Raw genomic sequence first — 24,107 nt, 5'->3', positions numbered from 1 at the left:
GTTAACTCTAAGCTTTTCATTTTAACCCCACCTTAACACCCACCACAGGCAAGCTAGCTAACTATCTCAAAGATTCCCTCCTTATTCAGCCTGGAAAAGCCTAGCCACACACCATTCCCAAAGCGGAAAACAAAAGCCTTTCATTTTTAACCTGCTTAGGATGGAACCAAAAGATGTCTGCCAAGGTGTAATAATAAACATGTTTGAGCCCAGATTGGTTACAGGTTCCTTCCAAATCTAAATCTCTCAGATAATCTAATAGTGTAGGACCCCTGGGTCCATAAATCCTGGATCTCTGGCCCAGGCTTTACCAAGCTAAGCAGCTAATACACGTTAGGACTTCTTATAGTGAAGATTCTGTTCTCCATTCCTATTGACCATCTATCTTCACTCATATCCTGTATGCCTCCTAGGAGAGTAAAGCAAAGCTGGGACAGAGTAGTTTATCAAGAGGCTGCTTGATAAACAAGACTATAGGAGGAAAAACCAGACAGCAACAGAAATAATGGAGGAAACAAGGAGGAGCAAGGTCTCAGTAGCCCAGCCAGAAAGAGGGTGGATGGGGCAGTGAGGTGGAGAGAAGGCCTAGATCAGGGAGGTAGGCAGCTGAAGCGTGACTGAGCTCTGAAGTTCCAAAGTGGATGTGAGCTGGAGCGCATCAGAGCTAAGGAAAGGAGATCCTTTAGGAGATCCTGCTGCCTGTGAGGGGACAAGAGGCCTTTCCCTGAGGAGCAACGAAAAAGGAAAAAATAGTATCTGAAAAGAAAGAGGGTACCAGATGACAGAATAACTCCCACCCCGTATGGCCCAGCTTCTATTGGACTGCACTATTACATCGTGGCCATTAGGGAATTAGGCATTTAATGGGGGACAGACAGAGTTAGAAAGGAATGGAGGGCAGGAAGTAAGAGAACATTTTGACATTCAGGCAATCAAAGTCTTAGATTAGGAAATTACAAAGTGACTTCAGCAAATGTGGCATCGCTGCTGCCTGCCCAAGAACAACCGAAGGAAGTTAACTGTACACAGTTCCTTCTGACCAGCGTTTTGTGCTCTAAAGTCAAAGCAACTCCCCCAAATTTTGAAGTTTTCAGCTAAATCAGAATTCAGATAGAAGTGGTCTGATTTCTTCCGAATGCACAACCAAATATTCACTGTCAAAGAAAACTGTCACTCTGAGCATAAAGAAAAGCTCCAGGGGCTGAGTTCTAATTCTGATTTTGCTATGGCCAGTCTCTTGTGTGTGTGATCCAACTGTACATAGAATTCACTAAGAAGCTGGGGTTAGGGAAAAATGAGAATGACATAATCTGGACAAGGAGCCCAGCAATGGATGTAGATAAACCATTCTAAAAGTGGGTCCCTTCAGTATTCTGGGCCGCAGCCCCCAATATGTTTTTCTCTTGGAGATAACACTCCTCCACCCACCTGTCATGGTAGTCGTGAGGAATAACAAGTAGGCTGGGATGAACAGTATTTTTAACTCTGGAGTTAGAGAAATGCTGAGTCATCATCATCATCATCACCATCATCATCAACTCCTACTCAGGGAGCTTTTTTTTTCTACAGTCAGGGAAGTGGGACTCTGGACCCAAGCACTGGCAAGGCCAGCAGCAGTTATTCAGGAGAGCTCTGTCCTCCTGTTCCACCATCTGACCTGTGCACCTGTGACCCTGTTTATGGCTGTAAGGCCAATATGTTGTAGGTCCCCAAAACAGACACGGCAGGGACAATATATAAACCAAGCAATCTGGGGTTATACTGGCAGACTTTCATAGACTTTCCACTAAAGTTACTTAAATTCAAGACAATACATTTTTATTTATTTGAGTTACTCATTTATTTATTCAATAAATATTTACTGAGCACTTATTATGTGTGAGACTCTGTGCTATGAGTGGAAAACTGAATAACAGGTGCCAATGCTGCTTTAAAGAAGCACATTAGTAATTCTCCAATTCCCACCTCTGCCACTCTTAATATGAACAATCAATAAGAAGAAAATCAGTGGGTGAAAGGGCTACTTTGTCCTTTAAAATGCTGGAAATCCTAAAGATACTAGAACCCACGAGCAAATAAACCAAGAATTAAGAAACCTCCAAAGCAATTCAGAACAGACAAGAAGATAATTTTTTAGTTTTCAGCCTAGGTGCTAGAGTGCTATGAAAACACAAGGAGATTTTTTTTTTTTAACTAGACATGCCATTTGCTTGGTTATCTGAAGAGTCCCACATGGTAAGGCACTTAGGGGTCCATGAAATAGTCCCAAAGGTATAGATGCAGGCACATTAAGGCATCCAAGTAAAAATGTAATTCAATGGGTACAAACCACAGGACCGTCAACACCACAGGCGCCCATTTCCAATTTGCTATACTGTCATTTTTATCATACTGCAGGTGAATGTTGTAAATATTGTTTAGGTGAGTCACCCCTGGCCAGCAATGCAACAAGGAATCTTTCCCACTTTACGCTCTACCCTACCACCACATACACAAAATACATGCTTCTGCAGAGGGCGACAGTGTAGTAAAGATGTGCAGAAAGCCTGGGCTTTGTGGTCAGAGAGGTCTAAGTTAAAAGGCCATCCTATCCCAGTACTTATTAGATACATCATAAGGACAAGTTTCTTAACTCTGCTTTAACATGTGTGTAATAATATCTAGCTATTAAAAGGTTGTTCTGGAATAATGAATATACAGCAACTAATTTGGATCCTGACATATAGAAACTGTTGATAAATACCAATTTCTTCTGTCTTATAGTTTTCTGGGTAGCCTACCATCTCCCTTGGCCTGTTTCTTCATCCCCTGTTTGGTTTGCTATTTCCTCTCTACCAGCAGATTTTGAACCTAACTCTTACAATAGAAGATGCTTAGTATCTGATTCATTTAATAAAGAAATATTTATTAAGCACCTTCTATAAGCAATATGCTATATTAGGGCCAATACTGGATGCAAAATGCATCAGACCCTACCTATGGAATCGTTATAATTTGGGAGGAAAGTCAAACTTGCAGTACAAAGTAGAAAGAAATGCATAATTTAAGAAAAAGCAGATAAAGTGTGTAACTCAGAGAAATGGGGAATTATTTCAATCTGGGACAATCAGGGAAGACTTCTGGAAAGAAATGCCACAAAATGTAGGCTTCATTCATAGATAAAGTTTAGACATGTGAAGATGGGTGAAGGGCATTATCAGCAAAGTTATTGCAGGCAAAGGAACGGATGCAGGAAAACAAAGCGTTCATACAGAGAATTCCAAAAGGCTTCACATGCCTGGAATGCGGGGTGAGCGGAGTAGAGAAAACACAAACCTGAAAGGAAGCTCGGCATCAGACTGTACAGGACCTTGAAGGCTAGGCTGACAACTCTGGGTATTATCTGCAGACAGTGGAGAGTCAGTGACGGTGTCTAAGCAAGGAAAGAATATGACCGATATGACTGAAGCTCTCTTCATCTGTTCTTCTACCTGAGCAACCTGGGCCTTCTCTCACTAATGGTTGTATGGTCTCAATGACAGAAGCTCCTTCCGAGCTCCTATTTCCACTTCGAATTCCATACCACCCATTCAGAGTACTCCTAAGTTTTCCTTTCCAGTCTGCATTCATTGAGAGAATTCATGCTGATGTCATAAATGACTGACACAATCTGAATCCAAAGAAGGTACAAGTCTTTCACAACCCAGGTTATAATTTCTGCTACTTATCCATGTTTCTGTTGATAGCATTATAATCACTCATCCACTCCCTGGGGAGTGGCCATTCGGAATTTATTATACAGGCTTACAATTTTATAAAATGACAGGATAACTTTAAAGCGTATTAAGAGACAGTTCTCAAGAGAAGACATGAGATTATAAGTGCATTTCAAACTTAAAGGGAGAAATGTCACCCCCGGGGGAAGAAAAAAAAGCCACCTCTTACACAGTTTCTTAAGACGCCACAAACCAGAGTGAGTGCTCTGTAAACCCATAGAGGCAATACATCATGTATATCCCAAATATGACATTTATTGGAGATTATTTGGTTATCAGTCCTCTCATCTGAACAATTCAGTTTGGTTTGAATGATCTATATCACTATTTCACTTATTCATCCTATGCAGAAAAAAGATGCCTGTGAAATGCAGGAGGAGGGGAGGGATGAAAGAAATATGAGCAAGGAGAAAAGCAACTGAGGAGGATGCAGAAAAAAGCACAGATGAAAGAAGAAGCAGGAGAGTGAAGACTAAGCCCATGCTGTTGGACAGAATACATGCTCTGCCTGATTAACAATATACATAGCACAGTGCCAAGTGTGGCTGAATGAATTACCAGAGCCAATTAAATGTACCGAGAGCCCACTATGGGCTAAGTGCTAAAGATACAACGATGAATAACTTAAGGCTCCTGCTCTTAACCAGCTCAAAGTTTAGATGAGGAGACTGATAACTAAACAAGTAAATCACACTGGAATGCCATAAGAAACATAGAATGTCAAAAAAGCCCCCAAAGCACCATCAGAGGCAGAAAGGATTCTGGAGAGGTATGCTATTTGTGTGCCTTTAGGTAAGTAATTGAACCTCATTGTAAAAAGCAGTTCTATCTGGCTGCCTATCTCTTGAGTTTGTTTTGAGATTAAATGAATTCGTGGTTGAAAATCCACTCTGCAAACTGAAAGTCCTATACTATGGTATGAGACGGCTATTTCCTCCACTCATTTGAGCAAAGGCCTATTTAGTACTCACTGTGCACTGGATACCAATACCGAGGGGCTGAGTGTGAGTCCTCTCTGTCTTCTCCCTGTCCCTCTGCCGTCCCACACCTTGGCACAACCAATTTGGTTCCCGACTGTGTGTTGATGTTGACACAGTGCACCCATGAACACACAACCGGAAAAACAATATGAGCACTCACCACCTTCAGGTTGCCTCCATCCTCCATGTGCACAGAAGGTAGTAGGGTGAGTGTGGGGCACTCAGGGAGAGCCCCCTGCTGGATGTGACAGTCCTGGCCCTCTCCCCATCCCCCTTTCCTTCTCTCATTCTCATCCTGCTTGCCTCTCTTTTATCGACAATTCCCTTTCCCGCCTTTCCTGCCTACTTCTCTCTATTTGTGACTGTTTTTCTCTGTTTTCTCCGCTTTACTCTTTCTCAGCATTTGGGCATTAGAGCTTCTCCCATTTAAGAACAGAGTAATTCCTAAAATCTCCTGGAAGCTGTCTGTGAGGAGCAGAGAAGAGGGGAGGTGCCTCCATGGAGGCCAGGGAAACTCCGCAGCTGTCTCAGAGCCCCATTCCCATGCTAGGACTCTCTAACGCTGCTCGCTTCCTGCCTGACTCCCTCCCCGCTCCGGCCTCTCATTCTCTCTCTTCCCTCTCCACCCCTCTTTCTCCTGTACCCCTCCTCTTCTACCTCCCGTCTCCCCTCTCCTCTCGCCCCTCGCCTCTCTTTCCCTTTGCTTCTGATTAGGCAATTCTCTCCCTAGTCCTGTCCTTTTCTTCCTCAGGGACCCTAAGCCCACGTCCCACTTTTCTTTGTAATCTCGACCTCCTGGCCCCCGCGCGCCCTCTCTTGGTCCTAGCGCCCCTTTCTCCCCTCTCCTCTCCCACCTGCCTCTCCGCAGCTGGCTCTGGGTCGCGCTGGGACGACTGGCGAAGTTCACCCGGGACTCCAGAGCCCGGACACGTAGCAGCTCCCGGCTCTGCTCAGCAGCGGATGAGCTCACTGAATTTTGCGCACTTGATTGGCTACTTCGGGGCGCTGCGGCGGGAGACCCTGAAAAGATTCGCAAAGCCGGTTTCTTTGTCCCTCCGCCTCTTCAGGTTGGGCTAGGGACTTAGGCCATTGGGTATTTCTTGGAAATGGAATTCCAGTAACCAAGAAAGGAATAGGCAGACAGGTAGTGGTAAGGTAGGTGCCAAAGGGAGCATGGAATTGATTTAAAATTCTCTGCAGGGGAATGTAGGAAGTAAGTTTCTTGGTTTCCTTAGTTTTCCTTGCAGTACCTCAAGAAAGGCTTTAGGAGCCACCTTATAGGAAGAGAGGTGAGGAGGTGACGCAGGCCCTGGAAAAGGGGTTTGTTGTCCCAGAGGAAGGAGCAGACTCGGTCATTTAGAGGGGCTAAGGGTAGAGTACGAAAAAAAGGTAATTTGAGTAGCCCATAGAAGGTGGCAATCTGGGAAGACATGGTACAACTTTCAGCCCTAACCATGATCTGTTTCTTCAATGGTGGGAGTCTCACATTGAAACAAATAGAGCTTTGTATTTAAAATCGGGCATTGAATTTCTAGTCTTCATCTCCTATTTGTATGACCCTGGGCGAGTCATTTCATTCTATTTCCACTCTACAAAATAGGAATGATAATGTCCTTGTACTTATTTTACAGGTTTATTAAGAGGATTACATGTGAAAGTATTTTCTAATTATTAAATGTGTAGTAATTTTAGTGAATCATATGGTGGAGCAGAAAGAATTCTGGATAAGGAATGAGAAATCTTTGGTGGTCTTTCATTTTTCTATAGTGACCTTCACCAAGTCACTTTTAACCTTTAAGGGTTTCATTGTCCTCATCTGCAAAGTGGGAGAACTAGATTGGATGAACTCTTAAGATCTCTTTGGCACTAACATTCTATGACTGACTGATAAAATTAGCATCCTCCTTTAATTCACCCCTTCAGAGAAAAAGTCACTTCCTTTTTCAGAACTCTAGTTAATTTCTCCCCTTGGTAAGAACCCTACCTTCTCTTAGGTATCCTGGTGAACCTATTTTTCACAAGGACCTAGCCTTTCCCACATGCCCAGCAATGAAAGTAGAGCCCCACACTGTAGCAGGATACATGTAGGGCTCATGCTTGATGGAGATTCTCTCCCCAGGCTACTGGCAGGAGCAGGATTTGGAGCTGGGAACTCTGGCTCCACTCGACGAGGCCATCAGCTCCACAGTCTGGAGCAGCCCTGACATGCTGGCCAGTCAAGGTGAGAATCCAGGCCCCCTCATCTCAATGTCCCTCAGTTCCCTCACTCATCCTCACATCCTCTCCCACTCATGTTGCCTTCACCACATGTTCTCACTCCTCTCATTACCACACAGCACTTTCTCCTTTCCATCTGACATTTTAGTTCTTAGTCTACACCACCAAATTCTGTTGCACCTACTCCTTCTTCCCTTACTCCAGTACAGAGACCTCTGTACACCCTACACTTCTTTCCAAAAATAAAATGATTCCAGGGGAATATATTACTCAGAATAAAGAGGTTCTGGAAAGACACAATCAGGTAGAATTCTTCAAAGGGAACCAGGGACAAAGGGCTGACTGGTCAAAAATTGGCACGTGGCTATGGTAAATGAAAGGTTTCTCAAACCATTTGAGAGGTTTTAGGAATATATCACTTTCAACTTTACTCAGCCAGCTCAGTCCCTGGTACACTAATCTCAAATCATAGTTTGAATGCTCAATTTAGATGATGACTTGAGAAGCATTTCGATGTAAAGGGCACCGTATTGGAAGACACAGGAACAGAGTTCTAGTTCTAACTCAGATTAGTACAATGAGCTTCGGCAATCATTGCATCTCCATTGCCTCATTGCCTACATTTGTAAAATGAGGGATTCCATGATCCCAAAGATCTCATTCAGTTCTACTAATTTTTACAATTCTTAATGCTGAAACTAACCACCAGGCTTGTGCTCCAATTTGGGAACAGTGACCCTGAACAGTCGATGCTATCAGTCAATAGCATCAACTCCAGCATGCACATCTTCATTCCTCAGGGCCTCTGCTCTGCTGGGAGCACCCATTGGCTATTTCTTGGAAATGGAATTCCAGTAACCAAGAAAGGAATAAGCAGACAGGCAGGGGTAAGGTAGGTGCCAAAGGGAGCATGGAATTGTTTTAAAGTTCTCTACAGGGGAATGTAGGAAGTAAGTTTCTTAGTTTCCTATTCGGACATAAGCAATGTTGGTGAAACAATTTAGTGTCAAAGAACAGATTTTTGTGGATGCATTAGAATCAGAGCTGGAAGGTGTTGTCTATTTTAGATTTGTTCGGTGGGGATCAGTGCTACTGAGTCACAGAGAGTCAGTTCTGAAGATGAGCGAATCAGTAGAGGAAATCAGAATCCATGCTGTGGGGAACAAGGAACAACAGGAAGAAAGTGTCATGGAGCCTGAGGGGCTCCCAGGTAGGCCTGACCAGAAGGCACAGTTGAGATTCAAATGCCTCATCCATAAGATACCTTCCTAGTCCTTTTTGTTTTATTTTGTTTTGTTTTGTTTAACTTGACTAAGGAGAGAAGGATTAGAAAGCATGTTTTCATCACATTGAAGAGAAAACCTTAATCCTTCCCTCTTTAAAATGACAACATCAGAATGGTGATTTGGGTTGTGTGTTGGGAGGCGGGTAACACTAATACCACGGGGAATATGCTAAGGGCCTTGATTGAAGGGAAGTTATTGTTAGACGAATTGAAATGTATGCAAAAATGTTTCACTTTTTAAAATATTTTGTTTGTTTTGCAGTTTTCTACCAGCTACCTCTTGTGTAAATGAATGTGCAATCCAAGAGCTGGTTTAGCCTTTTCCCCATTTTAGTTTTAGGATTATTAGTCACAACTGCTTCTCCTGTTCTTGTTCTTATATGTAGGTGGTGGCAGGAAGGCAAAACAGAGAACAACAGATATGTATGTGTGTTTTCAGAGGTAAATGGTAGAACCATATCAGAAAAGACACATGTGGAGTGGTATGTGCAGATTTGGGGTGCCTTTACTCCTCTAAATGTTCGTGGCCCTGTCAGTTCATTCAGGAAACGTTTAACAAGTGACTATTTGTTTTTCTGTGTATTCAAAGTAAGTAAAACTAAGATCTGTCTTTCCCTCCACCGCCACCACCGCCTCTTTTCCTTCCCCCATGAAACCTTAAGGGTACACAGAGACCTTGTGTACACCAGGGCCTTGGATGGTCTGAATTAGATGAGGTGTACTTTGGCTCAGAAATGGGAGGAGGGGCTAGGGGTCCTCAGGAAACTAACACTCTTCTACTCCTGCAGACAGCCAGCCCTGGACATCTGATGAAACAGTGGTGGCTGGTGGCACCGTGGTGCTCAAGTGCCAAGTGAAAGATCACGAGGACTCATCCCTGCAATGGTCTAACCCTGCTCAGCAGACTCTCTACTTTGGGGAGAAGAGAGGTAGTATCTCAACAGTTAAAACCATGGGCTAGAGAAGGGGACTGCAGACACCGAGGGGAACTGTTCCTGTCATCCAGAGGCTGAGAAACATGGTGGTCTGCTGTTTGAGGATATAACAAGCCATGAGTTCACCAACTGGTTCCAATATTGCAGCTCTGGTTTAGAGCATGCATAGTATTATAGGGTTCTGGAGTGACTTCATCCCACAGGAACTCTAACAGGAAGCTGAAGTCAATGTTGCCTTAGGTATCTGACAATGAAGCTCACGAAATCCAATCTATTTTCTGAGTATCTCTTAGGCTACTATGTCTAATGACCCAGAAAAGTGATTGAATGACTTAAAGACTGCTTAAACTCAGGAGCAGTTATTTTTTCCCCACCCACCATACTAGACCCCTTCCCCCAAAGAAGCTGGCCTGGGATTGGAAGGTAAATATGAAAGGTGCCAGTAAAATCCTAGCTTTCCATTCTCTTGATTTCCCCAGCCCTTCGAGATAATCGAATTCAGCTGGTTACCTCTACTCCCCACGAGCTCAGCATCAGCATCAGCAATGTGGCCCTGGCAGACGAGGGCGAGTACACCTGCTCAATCTTCACTATGCCTGTGCGAACTGCTAAGTCCCTCGTCACTGTGCTAGGTAAGACTCCCAAACCCCAGTGTCTCTACAGCATGCTTCCTTGCAAACAAACCTCCCTAGATGGGTCCCTGAAGCAGCTGGGAGCCAGGCAAGTCTCTAAGCACTTTAGGAAAGTTCAGCCTGTGTTCCCCTGGCAATGGGATAAAATGTAAAAAGAAATGGGTTTTAATCCTTTGTGCTCTACTTGCTGTTTGATCTAGGACAAAGTTCTTACTCTCTTTGAGTCTGAATTTTCTCTCACAACAGAGAGATGATCATACCCCTTCTGCTTACCTCCCAAGATGGTGTGAGGAAAACACAAGACATGCATGTGTTATAATTTCCAAAATAAGTACCCCAGTTGCTTACATGCTCTCATCTTCATCCTATATTTCATCCTATATTTCAACTTCCTTCTTTGCCTCTCTGAGACTCACACTATTTCTGTGGCCACCCAGTTGTGCTGTAAGTGGAGGGTCATGTATCTTGTCTGTGCTATGGCGTAGCTCCTCACTGCCATGCTGTCTCCCATAAGCCTTCCCTTCTGGTCCTCAGGGAGGAGATCAAAAAGAAAGATGATTTATCTAGTCTTCTACCCATCGGAAATTATAGTAGAACCTAGGTACTCAGAGAAGCCATCTCCACAGGGAGAGCAGAAGTGTGACCCCATGGGGCCTCTCCTTCCTATCTTGGCCATCCCCTATCCATGGCAGGAATTCCACAGAAGCCCATCATCACTGGTTATAAATCTTCATTACGGGAAAAGGACACAGCCACCCTAAACTGTCAGTCTTCTGGGAGCAAGCCTGCAGCCCGGCTCACATGGAGAAAGGGTGACCAAGAACTCCACGGTGAGTACCTCCTGCCTTGGGGTTACAGGAGAAAGTGGTGCTGGAAAGAGAGAGAAGTGCCTGTCTATGAATGTACACAGGAGGCATGGTATGGAAGAGAAAAGGGGAATGCCATATATTTTGTGTGCACTCAAGTGCATATGTGTGTGTTGGGGCCTACATTCTCCCTGCCACAACTTTCTAAGTTTATCTAGGTTGAGATTCACCATCTGAATGTCTACAATGAGGCCCACATGATATCTGTATGTTAGGTTTACTCTGTGTCTCTCTCTGTGTGTTTGTGTGTGTGCCACTGTTTCTGCACTCTAGGAGAACCAACCCGCATACAGGAAGATCCCAATGGTAAAACCTTCACTGTCAGCAGCTCGGTGACATTCCAGGTTACCCGGGAGGATGATGGGGCGAGCATCGTGTGCTCTGTGAACCATGAATCTCTAAAGGGAGCTGACAGATCCACCTCTCAACGCATTGAAGTTTTATGTATGTCATGGGCTTGGGGATGAAGAAGGATGAGGTATGAGATGAGGACCAGGGAGAAAGAGAATGCGGGTGACTGTGCGTGAAACAACATGCACAGTTAAGTGAATAGGTAAAAAATGAAACAAGGACTGCCGGGACTAGGCCAGGGTTGGCAAACTCTTTACAGAGGGCCCAGTAATGAATATTTTAGGCTTTGAGACCCATACAGTCTCTGTGTCAACTACTTAATTCTGCTGTTGTTGCAGGGACGCAGTCATAGACAATATGTAAACAAACGAGCTGGGCTGTGTTCCAGTAAAACTTTATTTACAAAAGAATGCAGGTGGCAGGATTTGGTCCAAGGGGATACCAACCCCTGGGCTAGGCCGGTGTAATGTAGCCAGACTGCAAACTGTCGTGGTAACTCAGGATTCCCAGGAAGTAGTTTCCAGTCTGCACTCCACCACTTACTAGCTGTGTGATATTCAGAAAATTACTTTACCCCACTGAGCTTGATTCTATATTTGCTAAGTGAAAGAGATGAGCATGGGGATCACTACAGTTTTATCTTGGTTTAACAATTTATGATTTCAAGAAAATATGGGTGGTAGGAAAGCACAGTTTCCCTGGCATCATTATTCCCAGATCTTTTCCTTACTGACTACTTTCTATTTGCCCCAGCTCCATGTATTTTCCTGGGATTCTGACCTGAAATGGGCACTGTCACTTTCACTACTCCTGGCCCTTCCAAGGACACTCACAACCTCTGTGGAATTTGCCTTTAGTATGGTTAGGACACTTCTGAGGAAGTTTGGAAATGGGAATTTCTCATTTGAGGAAATTCAGAAATTTGTAAAGAACAGCCTTTCTGGGTGGAGGAACCAAAGGGAAAAGAATCAGCTAAAGTCCAATGGGAGAAGTTAGAGTTAGGAAATGGTGTATTTTTTGTCCTAACTTACCTAAAAGTTGGGCAGTTTTCAAAATAACCAAAGCCCTTCATCCTCTTCTTGTGGAATCGACCTAGGCCCAATTATTTTCCTAACTTCAGTGTTATTTAATCATATCTTAGACCCATTACTCAAACTTTAACCTGAGGTAGGTTTAGGGTGGCATCACTATTCATTTAGCAGACTCAGTCCACAGGCTGACAATCCGGATTGTAGCCGCAGTGCTGCCGCTTACTAGCTGTGCTCCTTTGGCCAAAGCATTTCATCTTTCTGTGGCTGCTGCTTACTTCACTGAGTTATTGTGAGGATAAACAAAACAATGCATGTGAAAGAACTTTGTAAATGTCAAAGTGCTATATTCCTATAAGGTGCTTCTCTAATTATTAGTTCCTAGTGCAAGGCCCTGGCCTGGAGCTTTTCCCCCTGCCCCTTGGTCCCTGGCCAGAGCTAAAGCCTTGGTCCCCTGCCTGAGCCCCAAAGACTCCTCTGTTAGATACCAGACCATCTGGCAGTTACTCGCCAGGGACCCTTTTGGCCCAACTGTGATCAGCAGTCAGTCAACAAATGCTATACTCCAGGCACTGTGCTAGAGGTTTCTATGGCTGTGGGGTCCCGGAACACCCATTCTTTCACCTGGCCCGATTCTCTGTGTCCCATTTGATTTGGCTGAAACACGTTCATTAACTGGTTGTTAAGGTTGGCTCTATCCTTAGGGGAAGCTCAGCCTCTTTATCTGTTGTTCTCGACCAGCATCTGGTTGTATTGTTCTGAGTGGCCATCTGGACCTAGCCTTCTAAGCAGCCCTTCGGCGTCAATGGCAGATGCCATTCTTCCTTCACAGAGCCCTTCTATATTGTGTCAGTGCCTTTTTGCAGCCAAAATATGACCCTGGTCTCTTGCTGTTTCAAAGCTCTCACTTCGTGTTTGCACTGACCATTCAAAATGATGTTTTGTGTTCAAGCATTGCTTCCAGTTCTAAGCTCCCTTGCAGAGCAGAGAGAACTGAGAAATTGTGAGCTCAATATGTGGCAAGTTCAAGTTTATTTGTTCTGTAAAAAATATGTATTAGGTCCTTCCTATGTGCTAGGAGGTTTGCTAGGCACAGGTAAACCACTCATTTCCCTTCTCAGCTTTCTGTTAAGACATCTCTTAGGGCCCACCAAGGACAGACCTTCCAGAATCCTATCACACAAGGCTGCAAGAGAAGTTGCTCACATATTCAATAGCAATAATGTTCCTTGTTCATAAGAAGTAGGAGAAGGAAGGTCTTTGTTGCGCTTCTTGGGCTGCGGAAACATTTAGAGGTAGAAGCTGTAGTGTGCAACTAAGTGAGGGAATCTCCTAAGCCGTGTGGGGAAGTTTTCATTGACACCATTTCCTTCTCCACAGACACACCGACTGCAATGATTAGGCCAGACCCTCCCCATCCTCGTGAAGGCCAGAAGCTGTTGCTACACTGTGAGGGTCGCGGCAATCCAGTGTAAGAAGATCCATTTCCTAGTCTCTTCCTTACTCTCCACATTCTCAGATTGTCTTCTTCACGTAACAGCTGCTTCCTATCTCCTCTGTATTGTCTGATCTGAGCCTCTCATTTCCCTGACTGTCCAATAATGTCCACCTGCAATTAGTTCTTCTGCAAAACAGCGCAAGTGGGAAGGGGCCACTCCCTAGCTCAGTTCCTGAGTTTCCCACAAAGGCCAAGTTAAAGTAAGATACAAGTCTGGAGATCTACAGCTTCCCCAGAACGAACCCCAAGAGGCCACCTGGAGTATAGCAGCTCCAATGTCTCTGGCCCCGATAATTTCTCCAGCCTCATCAAACAGTCCTTGACATCCTTGCTCCCAGTTATTTTTTTTTTTCTTTTAGCTCCCTGGCCTATGCTGTCCTGAGCTCTTCTGATTTGTCTGCCTCGACAGCCCCCAGCAGTACCTATGGGAGAAGGAGGGCAGTGTGCCACCCCTGAAGATGACCCAGGAGAGTGCCCTGATCTTCCCTTTCCTCAACAAGAGTGACAGCGGCACCTACGGCTGCACAGCCACCAGCAACATGGGCAGCTACAAGGCCTACTACACTCTCAACGTTAATGGTGAGCCCTCCTCAGTTCTCTTCCTCCAGAATCTCCTTTCTCTGTCCATCTTATTCCCTTTTTAAAAATGCTTCCTGATAACATCCCCAAACTGTGACGGGGAGTGGAGTAAAGGAAAACCAGCCCACCACTGGGGTCCCTGAGGGCTTAGGTCCCAGGTCCATTCTAGAAGGTGTAATGGCCGCTTAGTGAAAAAACATTAGAAGGGTGAGCTCTCATCTGCCTTTCTTTGGTAGTGGTGGCCTGGGTGACACCATCTTCCATCCCCTGCACTTGTCTGACAACAAGAACAATAATTCTGTGTGCAGAGGCCCCAAAGCCTCTCAAGTGCAGGCGCAGGTGCATTTCCTTCTCTAACTGGCTCTTCTCAGAGTTGCTTCTCCTAAGACTAGGTATTGGGTGCATGCAACTGCTGTCATTTTTTTTTCTGCCCACCTTAAGCACAGTGTACTGGGTCTGGACAGAAAATAGAGAGAAGCTTGTACTATGCCAAGAGACAGAATCTTTTCTCAGATGCCGTATCTTCTAGAAGGACCAGGTGATGCTCCTTCTGTGAAGTTCTTCTCAAAGCTGTGACCACAAAACCCAGCTTCAGGAGTAGTGACAGGGTGGCACAGAGGCCCCTTTATGGAGAGTTTACAGGGGATTTTTTTGAAGATTCCAATGGCTGTGGGTCCCGCCACAAAGTCTTATCTTTTCTTAGAATAGGGGAAATGCATTGTCGGGGAAACATCAGAGGTTCCCTTACTTGAAACACTCATTAAAACAGTTGAGGGGACAAGAGCCAGGCCTCCCAGCGATAAGAGGTCTGAGTTCTTGGGATCAGAATGTCTGGATGGGTGATTCCCACTCCAGGGGCAGACCTCAGCATGTGGGAGCTGCCTCAGCACAACAAGGCTATTGTAGGATGCCAAGAGCAAGGACAATGCACTGAGCTCCGGTCTCTGCCCCCAGATCTCTCCAGACCAATCTGATGATGATTGGCAGTGAGAGAAAGTTCTTGTGCCCTTGTGGTTGGTATCTTGCTGATGTCCCCTCTGCACTGTGCTCAACAGCCAGGCAGAGGGAGTCCTGTTGGACTACATCTGTTTCCAGTGCTGACGCCTGGTGGTAGAAGGAGCTACTGCATCTTCTTCCAGGAATATCCTTAAGTGGGCGGGACTGGAATGAAATTAAATGCAGTTCTACCTAGAGACAGGGGCCTGTAATTGATGACCCCAGAGGTCGTTTGGCCATGGAAACCTGTGCTTTTCTAAGGAACTGCCATTTCCATAGCCTGTGGAATAAGAATCCAGGATTGATTTTCCATGTGGACGGTGTCTCGCTTACTCCCTGAGACAGAGACAGCAGGTAAACTCACTCTGCTTCCTCCAAGTTACACTATTACCTCCACCGCAATCATATCATAGATTTCCTGGACTTATCCTCTCCCTTCCTCCCAAGCAGGGCATAAAAAACCAGAACACAAATGTTTTCTTTTCAAATAAGGTGTAGACAGGCAAGGAACGAAAACGTGGGCCCAGCCAAGCCTGAGGAGACATAAGGTAGGAAAGACAAAATATGTAAGGAGTCAATGAGGCATTAAGACTCAAGCTGAGTCCATGGAAAACAGCAGCTCTCCCATGGGTGAGAGAGTTATGTCTATGGCTACATCAGAACCGTGTGCTGGGCCCGTGCGAGTCCTCAGATATTTGGGACTCTGGCGGTGGCTGCTGCTGTCTTTGCCACACCTGGCCCAGTCTGTGCTGTTGATCCTCTGTATAGGTTGTCGATCCTCTACATAGGTTGCCGATCCTCTATATAGGTTGCCATGGAGGACAGATGCTATATATTCAGTGGCAGAGACATCCACTAGCATGAGAGAAAGCATCTTTTCCTTTGCACAAATGCTTTGAGGGTGGCAAAGTGAAGATAGAGTCCCAGGCCTCCTCCTCGGGAAAGACTAGAGGCTTGGGGTTTCCCTGGAACACTAAACTCCCCTGCCACAAAGGAACAGTGTTCTTTACATAGATGATAGATTGTGGCCCCTGACATCTATCATCTTTCGTAAGGTGCTGTCAAAGTGCTTAATTCTTGGCTCTATCAGGTTTTACTGTTCCTTTCCTATTTCATCTTAGGGCAGTGGGTGAATAGGCTGAGAAGGCCCTTAGAGCTAGGGGAGCTGCCTCAGAATATCAAGCAGACAGGAGGGTAAGAGGGCATGGGGACAGAGAAGGAACACTCTGATAACCCAGAAATTAAAAAGAAAAAGAGGGAGAAAAGAAAGAAGGAAATAGGGCAGGAGGGGGGAGGAAAGAAGGAAGAGAGGCAGGAAAAAGGAAGGAAAAGAAGAGGGGGAGTGAGGGAGGGAGGGAGGAAGGAAGGAAGAAAGGAAGAAATGGAAGGAGGGAGGGAAGGAAGGAGAGGCATTAAAGCAATGATCTTTGACCAAGGCCAAGCTTCAGAGCCAAGAACTTAACTTAGATGACTAGGTATGGGCAGATTTATTTATTTATTCATTAATCCATCAATTTGTTTTAACAAATACTGTAATCCAGGCGTGGCGTATAAGCACAAGATAAGGCATGATGAATGATACTGCTCCATTTTCCTGATGTTAGTACCTGTTCCCTGCTGTGTAAGACTATTCATGGCCAAGCTAGAATGCTATAAGATAAGGGCTCTCCCCAGATCTGACTGTGTGTGTTGCCCTTTCCTCCAGACCCCAGTCCAGTGCCCTCCTCTTCCAGCACCTACCACGCCATCATCGGCGGGATCGTGGCTTTCATTGTCTTCCTGCTGCTCATCATGCTCATCTTCCTCGGCCACTACTTGATCCGGCACAAAGGTCAGAGGCACAAGGAGAGCATCAGCAGAACTTGGGAGGGGCAGGGAGACCAATCAGAGGCAGGCATGAGGAGAAGCAGACAGTGGAAAGGGCCTTCAGAGACTTGTCAGCCCTTTGGAGTGTTTAGGGAATTAAAAATGGAGCCAACCCTATCATTGCCAACCCTGTGATAACTGAGCACCACCAACCCCGCAGTAAAGCCTGATCACTTGGGGATCGTCCAAGTGAAATCAAACCTTCCCACTCAGTCAGCGGTTGCTCCCATGCTGCTCTACCTCCAGGTCTCCTGCTGCAAGACGGAGAGCTCCTGAAACTGCATCTCCATCTCATTGCTTCCTGCGCTTTCTTCCTTTCTGTCTGTTTAACCTCATTTTCTTTCTCCTTTGATCTCATTGCCTTTCTTTCCTCTCCCCTTTTTCTACCTTCTCTCTTATATCCATGCCTTCTCTCTACCCTCTTCTCACATTTCTTCCTCTCAGACTTCCTGCTCTGCTATTAATTCTAGCCAGCGGCCTGACTCCAAAGGCTGGTCATACATAAGCCAGATCTCAATTGCTTTGTTCGTGAAGCTGACATAGCAGATCCCCCGTCACCAAGTTGCATGCACACGCATGCGTACACACACACGCGCACGCGCACACACACACACTTCTCTTTCTTGCTTTGTATTATAGATGAGATTCTACTTAGGGGTAGGATTCATTATTCATGAAGGGTGTGGTCAGGTGAGGCATGTTGGAAGCAAAATGCGAATTAGGTAAGGTGGAGTAGAAGAGAGCTATTGGCAAGAGAAAAATTACTTGAGCAGTGTGTGAGTGGGTGGGTGAGAAAGTGGGCAGGGTGGACTCAGAGGTTGGGAAGCTGCTCCTGAGAGGAGAAGCCTCTGTCTCTACACAGGAACCTACCTGACACATGAGGCGAAAGGCTCCGACGATGCTCCAGACGCGGACACGGCCATCATCAATGCAGAAGGCGGGCAGTCGGGAGGGGACGACAAGAAGGAATATTTCATCTAGGGGCACCTGCCCACTCTGCGCCCCCCAGGGGCCCCATGGGGACTGCTGGGGCCGTCACCAACCCGGACTTGTACAGAGCGACCCCAGGGCCGCCCCTCCCGCTTGCTCCCCAGCCCACCCACCCCCCTGTACAGAATGTCTGCTTTGGGTGCGGTTTTGTACTCGGTTTGGAATGGGGAGGGAGGAGGGCGGGGGGGAGGGGAGGGTTGCCCTCAGCCCTTTCCGTGGCTTCTCTGCATTTGGGTTATTATTATTTTTGTAACAATCCCAAATCAAATCTGTCTCCAGGCTGGAGAGGCGGGAGCCCTGGGGTGAGAAAAGCAAAAAACAAACAAACAAAAAAAACCCTGAAGTGTTAGGAGGAGAATGAAGGTAGAGGGGTGAGGAAGGGTAAGGGGCAGGGCTGGTTTGGAGCTGGGGGCTCTCACCAGCCCTCCTTTCAGCCTCTACAACAGAGCAGCTTCCCAGACTTCTCCAGGAACCCAGAAACGGGATGGTTGTCGGCAAAGGTTGGGAGTGGCTTTTCCTCTGGTAGCCACACAACTGAGCACTACGGACAGGGAGGAAGGTGCCACCTTGACACCCCTCTTCCATAGCAATGGGAAAGTGATGAGTGGGGGAGTCCTGAGGAGATGTGGCCTGGAGACAACACGGAGCCGTGCAGGGACGCAGGGCTTTAACCTGGGGAGGATGCAGGTCCCTGCAAGGAAGAGTAGATTTGGAGAGGAAGGATGGGGGTGGACTATCGCCCCATTCCCCCCGCAAATGAACAAAGCCGGGCCCTTTCCGTAGGAACTGCCCTTGGAGATAGCAGAGTGTGGCTGCCCCTCCTTGCTCCAGCAGCTGTGGGAGAGGCACTGCTCCGGGGCCTGAACTGCCTCTGCTTCCCCCACTGAGAGGCCCCTCACTCTTACCCAAGACTCTGGATTGTTGCACGGCAACCACTCCTCCCATCCTGGCCACCCTGTGCCCCCTTCCTGGTCCCAACGCCAGCCCTTAGTCCTTCCTCCCTCAGCAGCCAGGCAGACGTAACAACAAAACTACTAAAAGGAGCTTCACTGCACTGAGCTGTTTCCTGCCCAAACTAAGGGAATAATGTGAACTGCGTGCACGTGTGTGTAGTGTGTATGCATGTGTGCATGTGTGCGTGTGTGTGCACGTGTGTGTGAGTGAGTGAGAGGCAGAGCGAGGGACTGAGGAGGAGGGCTAAGAGCCAGGGGTCCTGGGCAGGTGGACAGGGCTGTGGGACATGTCGGGGAGGCTTTGGGAATGGGGTATTCCTAGTCAGGGTTCACACCTCACCTGGGATGTTGTTCCATGCTGGTATTTCCTCTGCCACCCCCAATGCCCATCCGTCTTGGAGAAAGGAGTCCCCGGGTGTGTGTTTGCCCAGCTGTCCGTTCTATCTCTCCCTTAAACACAGAGCATTCAGCCCTTCCCTGGATTTCCCTCCTCTGAGCCATGGAGTCAGTGCCACAGCATTTGCTATGCACCTCTCAGGCCTCTCCTTGGCGTTGACCCTGGAAAGACCTACCACCACCTATTTTTCCCATAGTCTGTACCCAGTGAGTTGAAGGCTGGGTCCCCACCCTTCCTTTTGGTTTCCCGTCTTCCTTCTCATGGCCCCAGCTGGTTGCCATGGAGATGAGGTTCCTGGTCCTCCCTGTCCTGGCTGGACTGCCCCGCCTCAGATCCAGGATGCCCTTGGCATCGCTCCCACCCTCCGCCAGCTTTTCCTCCCTGGTCTGACAATGGGCATGCAAAAAGGGGCAGCTGCAATCTAGCAGGCCTGCCCACCCCCGTTCAGTTCAGGTAATACAATTGTGAACCTTCCAGCCGCTGGTTAGGGCCCTGGGCACCACAGGCAGCCCCTCACCTAAGCCAGGGCCTACTCCTCTTACAACAGCAAGAGAGCCCTGGGGCCCCAGGCCTGTCGAGCTTCTTGTCTCCCAGCACCCGCTTTTGGGAAAATGACTTTTCCTCTTCGAGCTGAACCACTCTGTCCATATTACACAGAAGCCATATTTGTATGGGGGGTGGGAGGGAGAGGGGCTGTTGTGCTGTGTGTGTCTGTCCAGGGTTGGGGGGGCGGGGGAAGGGAGCAGGGAGGGGACCGTGTATCTTTATAATCTTTCTAACTCTCCTGTGCTAATCTCAGAGGGGTCACCCTCAATATATCTGGATTATCCGTGTCATTCAGCTGCCTCCTTTCTGCTCCTCTTGCTGCTGCTGGGATGTGTGTATGTGAGGGTCTTCTTCCCATACCCCTTGCACCTCGTGCCTGGTGCCTCAAAAGGTGATGTGTCCCTTGCCAGGCCACTCTCAAGGATATCTATGTACAGCAACAATATAACTCTCCAAGGGAGAGAAATGTGTTCACTTCCTTTGGCTAAGCCCTTCCTTTCCGCAGAGTGTCTTGGGGGGCATCTGACTGCTTCCCCCGACCCTCTGCCAGGCATTGCTGGAGAATGTTGAGACAGCAATGGAGACACCATCAACCCCACCCTGGAGAGCATCACCAGACATCACCAGACCAAATTCACTTTCCAGCCCCTTCATGTTGAACCTGAAACTTGAGCTAGTGTCTTGGGAGAAAAGGGGGAAATCTCTGTAAGGTACCCGTCCTTCTGCACCTTAGGTCTGAGGTGCTTGGCCCCCTAGGAAGCCCTACATGAATGGGACAGAAGGTCCTTAACAACACTGGGGATGAAGCAGCCGATGCTGTTTTGGACAAATGAAACAGTGTCCCCTAACCAGCCCTTTCTGTCTCATTGCTCTGACTTGGACACGCCATGGCTCACCGCTCCCAAAGTCCCCACTATGTCTCCCCAGCTGAGGAAATAAAAGCAGAGAGGGGTGATGAAACAGTGAAGATCCTGGGGAAACAGCTGAGGAGGGGAGGCAGGGGGAAGAGACCACTAAAAAAGTGAAATGGGCTTAGGAGAATCGGCCTGCCTGCAGGGTAGATGCCCTTTCTCTCTGCTGGCCAGCTCTGCCCCTCGGTGAGAAACTTTCCATATTGCTAAGATGCCTGGCCAATGAAACAGTTCCAAGAGACTTAATGTCCCCCAGTAGAAATATGAATAGAAATCACCCTGTGGGCAATGGTCCCATTTTAAAATATGCTGTCCCATTGTCCCCTAGAGCCTACTTTAACTTGTCAGACCATGTATTGCACTTCATACGCAAGAGGCATGCACTGAGCCCATAGGTGGCTAGGCAAACACCCAATAGCTCCCTGAAATGGCTTCATTATGCAGCCTCAACAGCCACCCCAACCCTCCCACTCTCACACTGAAACACCCAGACCTAGAGATAGCCAGACACACCCAGACACCCACCAAGCCCTTCACATACAGATATGTGCACACTGATACACAGCAAACGTACACAGAGATCAGTACACACAAAGAGCTCACGCCCACATGCACACACCCCTCAGGTGGGACAGAGTTGACCACCACCACCTTTCTCCAAAACACAAGGCTTTTGAACTGCTTTTCCTTGGATCAAGTTCAAGGGGATGGAGGAGCAGTGAGAGTCAGCCGCCCTTCCACTCCAATTTCCCAGCACCTCCCTTATCTCTGCCTCACAAGTTACCCAGCCCCCTCTCTTCCTTCCTTGTGCTTGAAGAATCTCTACTTGCTGGAAAGCCCCCTGTTTTCTCAATCTCACTTTCCACTTCGGTAAAATGCCCACTTTCTGGTCCCCACCTTTTTCCTGAGTGTAGTCCCAACCAGTCAAATCCAACCTCAAAACAGGAAGCCCCGAGGCCAGTGCCCCCCATAGGCCTGAGGCTTGGGCAGCCAGTGGGCGTGGGGTAGGGCTTCCTGATGCCCCCTGTCCCTGCCCGGAACCTGATGGCCCTCATTAGTCTTTGGCTCTTATCTTGGAAGCACAGGCTTTGACAGCCGTCCCAGCCCTTCTGTCTGTGGGCCTGAACCAAACGGTGCCATGGGGAACTGTCTGCATCGGGTGAGTATGGGGCCAGGCCCCAGAGTCCCTTACCCCTATGCCCCTCATTTCCCCTGCTGTTTGCCCCTCAGTCTTTATATCTCCTCCTTTTCCTCCTCATCTTTTCTCCCTTCCTGCTTTTTCCTCTTCCTTTAAAGTCTTTTTCTTTCTCTCCTTCCTATGCTAGCCTCCTAGCTCCCTCTTGTGTCCCTCCCTTTGCCTTTGAGTCAGTTCCATCCTGGTCTCTTGGTGCCTTTCCTTCTGACCTTGCACTGCTCCTCCAGCCCCAGCTGCCCTGGCTTCCCCAGGACTGTTCCTGCTCTGGCTCTTCAGGCTCCCTGCTTTGTCCTTTTCCACTGTCCACACTGCATCTGACTCCTGCAGAGATCTTGTTCTCCCACCCGACCTTCCTCTCTGTCCTCCCCTCCCACCTGCCCCTCAATTCCCGGGAGACTCTTCCAGTGTAAGTCTGATGGCCTCCTCTGGATATGTCCTCCAGGCGGAGCTCTCCCCTTCAACTGAGAACTCAAGTCAGCTGGACTTCGAAGATTTATGGAATTTTTCCTATGGTGGGAATGATTCCTTCCCAGATGTAGACTACGATGCCAACCTGGAAGCAGCTGCCCCCTGCCACTCCTGTAACCTGCTGGATGACTCTGCACTGCCCTTCTTCATCCTCACCAGTGTCCTGGGCATCCTAGCTAGCAGCACTTTCCTCTTCATGCTTTTCAGACCTCTCTTCCGCTGGCAGCTCTGCCCTGGCTGGCCTGTCCTGGCACAGCTGGCTGTGGGCAGTGCCCTCTTCAGCATTGTGGTGCCCATCTTGGCCCCAGGGCTAGGTAGCACTCGCAGCTCTGCCCTGTGTAGCCTGGGCTACTGTGTCTGGTATGGCTCAGCCTTTGCCCAGGCTTTGCTGCTAGGGTGCCATGCCTCCCTGGGCCACAAACTTGGTGCAGGCCAGGTCCCAGGCCTCACCCTGGGGCTCACTGTGGGAATTTGGGGAGTGGCTGCCCTACTGACACTGCCTGTCACCCTGGCCAGTGGTGCTTCTGGTGGACTCTGCACCCTGATATACAGCACGGAGCTGAAGGCTTTGCAGGCCACACACACTGTAGCCTGTCTTGCCATCTTTGTCTTGTTGCCATTGGGTTTGTTTGGAGCCAAGGGGCTGAAGACGGCATTGGGTATGGGGCCAGGCCCCTGGATGAATATCTTGTGGGCCTGGTTTATTTTCTGGTGGCCTCATGGGGTGGTTCTAGGACTGGATTTCCTGGTAAGGTCCAAGCTGTTGCTGTTGTCAACATGTCTGGCCCAGCAGGCTCTGGACCTGCTGCTGAACCTGGCAGAAGCCCTGGCAATTTTGCACTGTGTGGCTACGCCCCTGCTCCTTGCCCTATTCTGCCACCAGGCCACCCGCACCCTCTTGCTCTCTCTGCCCCTCCCTGAAGAATGGTCTTCTCATCTGGACACTCTTGGAAGCAAATCCTAGTTCTCTTCCCACCTGTCAACCTGAATTAAAGTCTACACTGCCTTTGTGAAGCGGGTGGTTTCTTATTTTGTCTGCGGAGAAGAAGGAGAATGGAGAGAGAGACATTTTTATGTCAGACTTTCTTGCCAGTGTCTGTTTCTATAGCTGGCCTGGGAAGAAGGTGAATGATGAATAAATACCCTCAGGGTACACAGATGTTCTCTTGAGGTGTGGGGTCACTGCCATCTCAAGGGAGAAGAGAAGAGGAACCAGAGCATGAGGGGAGTCGTTAAACCAAAAAACCCAGAAGGGATGGCTTAGCTGGAAAAAAAGCCATTCTGGGAAGCAAATGGAATAGGAACCCAAACTGAGAGATAAACAGGGAAGAGTGATGACAAAGCCCAGAGCAATACCACCTCCCCCTGTCCTACCTGCCCAGCCTCTCTCTGTCTTCTGTCTCCTCTCTGGCTTTGTTTAGTGATTAGGATGGTGGTGGGGAAGGTGAAAGAAGCATCCCAGGGGATGTTACTCAGTTCAGGGAACATATCAAGGTAATTTAAAAATCCACTTCCTGGGAGTCATCTCTCCCAGGTTCCTCAGCATGACCTGAATGTGCGTGCATGCGTGTGTGTGTGTGTGTGTGTACACATCTGTTTCTCGATCTGTTAGAATCTACCTTTATGTTAGATGTATGCATGTAAAAACATATGTCCACC

At 47.7% G+C, this 24,107-nt stretch overlaps 3 protein-coding genes across 5 annotated transcripts in view; 2 read left to right on the top strand and 1 right to left on the bottom strand.

The window, feature by feature from the left end:
• The window catches only part of AIM2 (absent in melanoma 2), a 125,697-nt gene extending 120,352 nt beyond the window's left edge, over positions 1–5,345 (bottom strand). The window contains exon 1 of the mRNA XM_054527230.2: positions 4,896–5,345. The gene's annotated coding sequence lies outside the window, so the exon portion shown is untranslated. The remainder of the gene's footprint in view (positions 1–4,895) is intronic.
• The window catches only part of CADM3 (cell adhesion molecule 3), a 31,332-nt gene extending 11,332 nt beyond the window's left edge, over positions 1–20,000 (top strand). The window contains exons 1-10 of one of the 3 annotated variants that reach the window (XM_054527208.2): positions 5,785–5,890; positions 6,855–6,956; positions 9,026–9,166; positions 9,652–9,804; positions 10,497–10,634; positions 10,944–11,114; positions 13,430–13,520; positions 13,957–14,126; positions 16,828–16,953; positions 17,851–20,000. In XM_054527208.2, the coding sequence (XP_054383183.1) occupies positions 6,941–6,956; positions 9,026–9,166; positions 9,652–9,804; positions 10,497–10,634; positions 10,944–11,114; positions 13,430–13,520; positions 13,957–14,126; positions 16,828–16,953; positions 17,851–17,969 (1,125 nt within the window). In that variant the 5' untranslated portion in view covers positions 5,785–5,890; positions 6,855–6,940 and the 3' untranslated portion in view covers positions 17,970–20,000. Of the gene's footprint in view, positions 1–5,784; positions 5,891–6,854; positions 6,957–9,025; positions 9,167–9,651; positions 9,805–10,496; positions 10,635–10,943; positions 11,115–13,429; positions 13,521–13,956; positions 14,127–16,827; positions 16,954–17,850 lie in introns of those variants that run through there. The other 2 variants (XM_002809956.5, XM_002809957.5) reach the window with 2 other exon arrangements.
• Positions 20,001–20,077: 77 nt separating this feature from the next.
• Positions 20,078–23,836, top strand: ACKR1 (atypical chemokine receptor 1 (Duffy blood group)). Its single transcript, XM_002832334.4, has 2 exons — positions 20,078–21,944; positions 22,423–23,836. The coding sequence occupies exons 1-2, from the start codon at positions 21,924–21,926 to the stop codon at positions 23,410–23,412; spliced, it is 1,011 nt and encodes a 336-aa protein (XP_002832380.3). The 5' UTR covers positions 20,078–21,923; the 3' UTR covers positions 23,413–23,836.
• Positions 23,837–24,107: the final 271 nt, after the last annotated feature.

This window comes from Pongo abelii, chromosome 1 (assembly GCF_028885655.2).
Source record: "Pongo abelii isolate AG06213 chromosome 1, NHGRI_mPonAbe1-v2.0_pri, whole genome shotgun sequence".
In the NCBI taxonomy this organism is placed as follows: domain Eukaryota; kingdom Metazoa; phylum Chordata; class Mammalia; order Primates; family Hominidae; genus Pongo; species Pongo abelii.
The sequence above is the reverse complement of the archived record's forward strand: the minus strand, read 5'-3'. Positions and strand labels throughout refer to the sequence as shown.